At 49.6% G+C, this 7,259-nt stretch overlaps 1 protein-coding gene across 1 annotated transcript; it reads left to right on the forward strand.

Moving 5' to 3' along the window:
* Window positions 1-466: 466 nt before the first annotated feature.
* LOC104619152 (forkhead box protein I1c-like) lies at window positions 467-1,056 on the forward strand (the record flags this gene model as incomplete). The annotated part of the gene is made up of 1 exon (XM_010284938.1): window positions 467-1,056. A coding segment is annotated over one exon (590 nt), but the record flags the coding sequence as incomplete, so codon positions are not given.
* Window positions 1,057-7,259: the final 6,203 nt, after the last annotated feature.

A 7,259-nucleotide genomic window follows, 5' to 3' on the forward strand; every position in this document is an offset into this window, starting at 1 on the left:
CAGGTCCGGCCCGGCAGGGAGGGGACGTTCCGGTCTGGAGCCTTTGGGATGACGCTGTGGGGCCACTGCTCCCGCCAGGCCCGGGCAGGAGCAAGAGGTGTGCGGGGACAGCTAGTGCCACCGCAGCCCCTCATACTTAGGTGCGTGCCCCTGCTTGCAGCCCGAGCCGGGGGAGCCCCGCGTCGCGTTCCCGTCGGCCAGGTCTGAGGCAGAGGTGCCGATGGGGAGGTTCTCCTCCTCTGTGCGTCCTTAAGGTTCACTTGGGCTTTGGAGGAGTGGGTGCGATCATGTCCGGGAGCCAGGTTTTGGATCCTTGTACTGGGCAACAGACAGAGGAGGAACAGATGTAGGAGAGGTGTGGGTGCTGTGCTGATCGGGCAAGGCACGGATATCGTGTACCTGTCTCTGGTGGGGCTCGCTGTCAGAGAATTTGACTTTCTCTCTTGTTTCTCCCGTTTTCCACCAGGGAAGGGAAACTACTGGACCTTAGATCCCAACTGTGAGAAGATGTTCGACAATGGGAACTTCCGTCGCAAGCGCAAGCGGCGCTCTGAGCCCAACGCCCCCGCGACTGCATCTGCGGCCTCCTCTCTGGGGGGCCTGAAGGCCGAGGAAGAGCGACCCATACCAGCTGCGGGCAAACCCTGTGGAAACAGCCCACCCCCAGAGCTGGACCCCTCGCCTTCTGCCAGGGACCATCCAAAAAGCTCCTCTCCCTCCGGTATCATTTCATCCACCCCTAGCTGCCTCAGCACCTTCTTCAGTGGCATGAGCTCCCTGAGCAGCGGAGGCAGCCGGCTGACAGGGGGTCTCGGCAGTGACCTGCATCACAGGAACTTCTCTGCTGGACAGCTGAGCAGTGGCACTTTCACCCCTTCCAGCAGCTCTTCTCAGGAGGTGCCTTCACCAGACCAGCTGCAGCGGGTTGCAGGACCTTCCCCTGCCTACTACAGCTCCTTCCATCCCAGCAGCAGCAGCCAGGGAGCCCAGTACAACCACTACTACAACTTCACGGTTAACAGCCTCATCTACACCCGGGATGGAACAGAGGTGTAGGATGCTGGGGCAGTCGGCCGGCGAGCGCTGCAAAGGGAATGGGAGTTGCAGGTGTATTTTGGCAGCATAGAGGACCATACGCTTTTGCAAACAGCATTTCAATGTGGACACTTTTCCAGGAGTTCTTCCAGGAAGACAGATCTTCTCACCTTTCAAAATAAGATCACCTCTTAAACACCAGCAGAAGGCAGATGCAAAGTCTTTTCCCCATCCTGGAAAATGTTAGGCAGTTTAGATGGCTTGCCATCTAAATTCTGCAGATGAAAACGAACTGAATTAATATTTTCAGAGGTTTCTGATCTTGAATGTAGAATAAGAAGTTTAAAAACTATGACCATAAAGCGGTATCAGCAAGAGCCAAGTGTAGACATCCAGTGAGTCTTAGAAGAGAACAGGAAAAAAAAAATGAAGAGATTTCTTATGAAGTGCCTTGTACAATGTATTAAAAAACTCTTTGGCCAGCAATTGCCTCTGCAAGCCCTTGCTTTCTACCCTGATCCTGCAATATGCAATGCACCGGGGGGATACTCTGGGTAAACACCCACCCAAAACCTCCTCGGCACGCACGGAGGTTCGCTCTGGTCTTCCTGTGTATGGCATATTGTACTGCCAGGGCTGTGTTTTGTAAAACAGTCTTTTTCCCTGAGCTTAGTACCAAAGATAACTCTAGCCATGCAGCTTTAGCGCGAGAATAAACATTGGGGTATTTTTATACATATTTGTACGTAATGTAACTCTTCTGTACATATGTTTCTATGTGGTTTTATATTTGTAAATTATGCTCTGGAACTGTACTTATTTATAACGTGTTTTAAACTTTGTTAAAGTTTATTTTACTTTGTTTCCCCTTCTTTTTTGTTGTTTTATTGGTTTTGAATTTTTTGTTGGTTTTGTTCGTTGAATTTTTTGTTCGTTAGTGTATTAATGAAACTTTTCAGGCTGAGCAGCTGTTGGGAATAAAATGTTAACAATTGTTAGATTTTTGCCTGGTTGTTCCTCAATATGTTTGAGGTATTTCAAAACTCTGTGGGAGACAGGTTTTGCTTTCACGTGGTTTGGGATAAAAGGTGCAAAGATTTATGAACAATTTCATCTGCAGAGTACGACAGAAAAAAAATGCTTTGGGCCCAAAGGAGACACATCTGAGCTGATTTGCAGCCTCTCATAGTCTCACTGTACAGAGTGGGTGCTCTGGGCTTTTTTCTTTGATTGGTTTTGTCAATGGTCTGAATTAGAATCCCAGAATAGCTTGGGTTGGAAGGGATGTTTAAAGGCCATCTAGTCCAACCCCCCTGCAGTGAGCAGGGACGTCTTCAACTCGATCAGGTTGCTCAGAGCCCCGTCCGACCTGACCTGGATGTTTCCAGGGATGGGGCATCCACCACCTCCCTGGGCAACCTGGGCCAGTGTCTCACAACCCCCAGTGTGAAAAATTCCTTCCCTATATCTAGTCTAAATCTGCCCTCTCTTTATTTTAAAACCATCACTCCTTGTCCTATTGCAACAGGCCCTGCTAAGAAGTCTGTCCCCATCTTTCTTACAAGCCCCCTTTAAGCCCTGGCAGCTGCAATAAGGTCTCCCCGGAGCCTTCTCTTCTCCAGGCTGAACAACCCCAGCTCTGTCCTTTTTCAGCCTGGTTTAGTAAAGAAAAAAATAAAATAAAAGTTTGCAAAAGGAAAGGAGGCAGGGCTGGTTCCAGCATGGTGCTAGCCAGCAGGAGCTTGACTGTTGGCTTGATCCGTTTTGCAAATCAGTTTTTCGAATAGGATTGCACCTGCTTAAAATGGCAGGCTAGCTGGGAAGTCAGGGCCGTCAGCTAGCTAGCGGGCCAGGCGGAGCTCTGCTGTAGACAGGCGCTCCTGAGAATCTCCTGATTCACGCCGCTGGGAAAGGAGAATCCATCCCAGAGCAGCCATTATGCAAAACGATCAACTCCCAATTCTTGCCCTTCGCATAAGCTGTTTGTTGGGTGCTGTGTGCGGCTAGAGCATAAATATAAATGTCTTCATGAGGAATGCAGCATCAATAATGAAGTTAAACATGAAATTACAGCTACTTAACATATATGCATCTGCCGTGATGTAAGGCCATCCCTGCAGGCTATTCAGAAAACAAAATTGTTGGCAGTGCGATGCAGCGCCTCTTCACTGGCTACCTGCATCACACACAGGGTAGTGATGCAAGACAAACCACTGGCCTGATCCAAAATATAATGAAGCCATGACGAAACGTCAGATGACTTCCATGTGCTTGGGATTGGGACCAAGTACTTTCCCCAGCACTGGCCGACCGCCATTTGTGCAATAGCTGAGACCAGTGGGCGGGTGGCAACTCCTGCCTCATCCCCTTCTCGCTCACCCCTTCCCAGCACAGATATCATCTTCCTGGCTTTAGGGGTAATTCCGCCATGTCTTGATTTTTAACTGCATCTCAGGTGACGCAAGGGTGGTGATAATAGGAGGGAAAGGGCGGACTGCCACTAGCAAAAAACCAGGGTGGTCAGTCTTGTCCTGCTCAGGTTCAATCACACCGGGTGTGGAATAGCTTTATTTGGATTGTGGACTGCTGAGTTTGATCTAAAAGCGGTGAAGGGATTCCCAACACCTTCAAAAGATGTAGAGCCAGTCCTTAAGTAAGCCCGGAACTGCTTACTCGCATCTGTAAGTGACCATTGCACCCTTTCTCTGCTCCACCAGCCTGTTGTCAGACCTTAGCAAGCAGTGGGCCAATGTGGGTCACTTGCATGTGTCCAGCTCATGTTCATCCACCCAGAAGATTTGTTTCAGGATATACCCTCTGCCACTTCCACCAGCTGTATGTTTCTGCAGGCAGTATCTCCAAGCATTTGCTCCTGGAGATCCCAAATCAGTGGCAAATTTGTGTTGCTGTGTGGTCTGCCTCTGGCAGTCTGACCTCAGCAAATATCCCATGGCTCAACAGACCTTCTCGTGCCACCGTATGTTGGGTGATGGCATAGCCAGAACCTGCCAGAGCAGAGCCACGGAAGGATTCACCCACCGCAGTGCTCCAGCCCTGCTCCTGAGGGATGGTGGTGGGCTCTAGGGAGATTTTGGCCGGTCTAACTGTCCCCAGTGCACCTTTCCTGCCATTAGCACCAAATCCTGCTCCTTCCAGAGAAAGTGAGCCCTTAGCTGGAACCAGTGGCCCCTCCTGCGGACACACCACCCCAAAGGTTGGTGTGCTCGTGATAAAGCAACCTGCCCAAGGGACACTTGAGAGTAGATTTCAGCAAATAGACACCTAGTCTGCTGAGAGGAGCCAAGTGAATGAGCTAATGGCAGCCTTTTAGGTTTCCTTTTGTCATTAAAAGAGACTCTTCTTTTAGCAAATCTTGGGAGAGGGAGGGCAAGAGGATTGAGTTTAATGAAAGGCACTTAAAAGCAGCAGGGCTATTGTCATGGGCTTTGGGGATTTATGTGATTCCTCCATTGCAGGAGGGGGAAGACAAAGGCAATTAGCCTGCTGGTCCCACCCTGAGAGTCCCCACTCCCCTCTAAATGCCAAGGCCATGCCTGGGATGGGCAGTTCTCCATGACAATGAGCCTCTTACCAGCCTGGGTCAGGTGATAGCCCAGCAGCCCAGGGCACAGCCTGCTCCCAGGGAAGTCAGTGGAGAAATGTCCTTCCCTTGGAGAGGGGCTCAAACTTCAGCCCTCCGTCCTCTCTGCTCTGGCAGCCGTAGCAATCGCCCTGTAAAATGACTTCTTCTGGCTTTGAGAGAGCAGTGATCTCATGGGGAGCAGCTGGGAGCCCACAGATCCTAAAGCTAAGCGTCACAAGAAGTGTCATCTTTGCTTGGTTTCTCCACAATTTCTAGGCATCTAGAAGGATGCCACCTCAACTGACGCAGCGCAACTGGACTCGATGTGAAACCATGGTCGTGCTGATGACAGCAAGCACAACCGCCGCGTACCTCTGCCCTGCGCTGCCTGTACCCTCCGACACTGCCAGCCAGGGACTGTGACTCCTCCGGCACACACACCCGCTGAAAAAGGCAGTCCCTGCTTGAAAAGAAGTACAGTCCAAAGGCATTTCAAGAGACACGTTGGCTCGGTAACGCAGATGCTTGCTGGCTCCTACGTGTGGCACCTCTCCAGCACGGGGTCGTTTAACTTTGCTCGGCGCTGGCCTTATCGACATGCCAGCAAAGGTTCAGGCAGGCACCCACTGCAGGTCTGCACTTGAGCTACTCCACATTACAAAGGCTTTGCCAGTACAGCTGGATCAGCCCAGTCCCCTAGAGGAGACCCGGCTCCCATCAACAAAGGAAACTCTTGTGCCAATAAAGCTAAACCCCCCCACCCCCAGCAACACAGTGTATTGCGGGGCGGTGGGAGGGGATTCAAGAGGCAGAACACAGCCATCCGCGCTGGGTTTCATCGCCCGCCAACTCTTTTGGAAAAGGGCTTCAATTACTGCCACTGGCCATGGACTGTGGTTTGCATCTCCTCTGAAGGAGGAGGCTTTTGATTTGTCCTGTCGCTCACAAAGTCCGTGAAAGTTGGCCACAATAACTTGTGCTTGTACAGAAGGTTTTATTGCTTTTTTTAATGCTGACTGGGGATGATATTTCCCTGAAATCTTTAGGAATTGTTCAAAAGATGTAGTAGTGTTCAAGGAAACTACAGATATCCTGCCCTTGCTGTATTTCTACCAATGGAAAATCTTCATCAGACTTCTTGAGGTACGGCCACAAGCCCTGCAGATCTCACCCGACTTCGAATGCGATGTACCTGAATCCTGTCCTGCTCGTTCATGGGAGGCAGTCCTGTCGGTCCCATCCTGATAGCACATAAAATAAGAGGGACAAAGCCTCGTTTCGTAGCTTGACCCAAGAGAGGCAAGATGAGAATCAGACCTGGCTAATGGTACATGGATGGCTGATGTCTCAGCTAGAAATAGCTGTGCCAGATGGAGATTGCGATTGTTGGGAAATTGTTCTTTCTCCTTAGGCTTTGGCAAAAAAAAAAGACTGGTTTTATTGTCCTGTTATAAAATCCTTCCAAAACAGATTTTTGTTCCCAGTTATTTTTTTTCTCTGATTGTTGAAAGAAGAAAAACATGGATTTACCTTTTCTTTTTCCTTTTTTTTTGGCAGAAACCTCCATCAAGCTGAACTCCCCCCCCCAACATTTTCTACTAAAAAGAAGGTTGATGGAATGTTTTTGACCAAATTACCAAGTGCAATATTCACCTGGGTAAGGTGACGAGAATTTGCCCCTCAAGGAATAACTGAAGTGTAATGTAAAACATCAAAGGTGTTATTTTTTTTTGCCTTATACCTGAGCTATCTCTGAATCATATCAAATAATCTTCTCGTTTCATAACACCATACAATGCAGGCTAAAAGTGTATGTGATCTGCTTTGTGTACTGCTGAATGGATGATTAAATTGTCTAACCTGAGGGATATTCATCCAGGGCCTGCCCCAAACACTGTGAAGTCAGGGGAAAGACTCCCACTGACTTCAGAGGGCTTTGGAGCAGACCCATAATCAGCCAGGCTCTAATATACTTCAGATGGTGTCTACAAGACTGCCCGGGGACACATAAAAGGAGCTAAAGATTGCACATTTGTGAATTAAACATCGTAGGCCTGATCCAGGCAATTGGCTGCCGTAGGAGAGCGGACGCCGTCTCCCCCATCCGCCCGGATCATTTTCCCTTTCCTGCAGTCCATTGTGTCCAGGATTTATTGACAAAGCAAAGCTCTCGCCATGCGGCCGGTCCACGTTTGCAATAAACAGTGACAAATCAGGTCAGGACCGATGGTTAATCTGCCCTTGGACCCTTCAGGTGGTGCTGATTTTATGTCTAATTAAAGTGAATAGTGGAGTTGAGCTGTGCCATTTCCCTCCCAGGCCAGTTCGGAGGGTGGCAGAACCCACACCTCACCCTACTACTTTGGGGCCACTACAAGTAGTGATCCTGAAACACGCAGGGTTAGTGCCTCAACTCTAAGAAAGCGGAGTTCGTTCCTGCAGCAAAGTGAATGATACTCAAATGGGGCCAAATCGTACTGCGTGTGTGGGCAAATGATATTTACACCCATGTAAGTGTTCTGGTCTAGACAACAGACATCTAGTGAAGCTGCCAGGCAACACATTCAAAGCAGCCCAGAGGAGGTGGAGGTCCCTTACTGGTGGTGGAGATGCCCTGGGTATCTCCTTGCTTCAGGAGGAT

Source organism: Phaethon lepturus, unplaced genomic scaffold (assembly GCF_000687285.1).
Source record: "Phaethon lepturus isolate BGI_N335 unplaced genomic scaffold, ASM68728v1 scaffold8374, whole genome shotgun sequence".
In the NCBI taxonomy this organism is placed as follows: Eukaryota; Metazoa; Chordata; class Aves; order Phaethontiformes; family Phaethontidae; genus Phaethon; species Phaethon lepturus.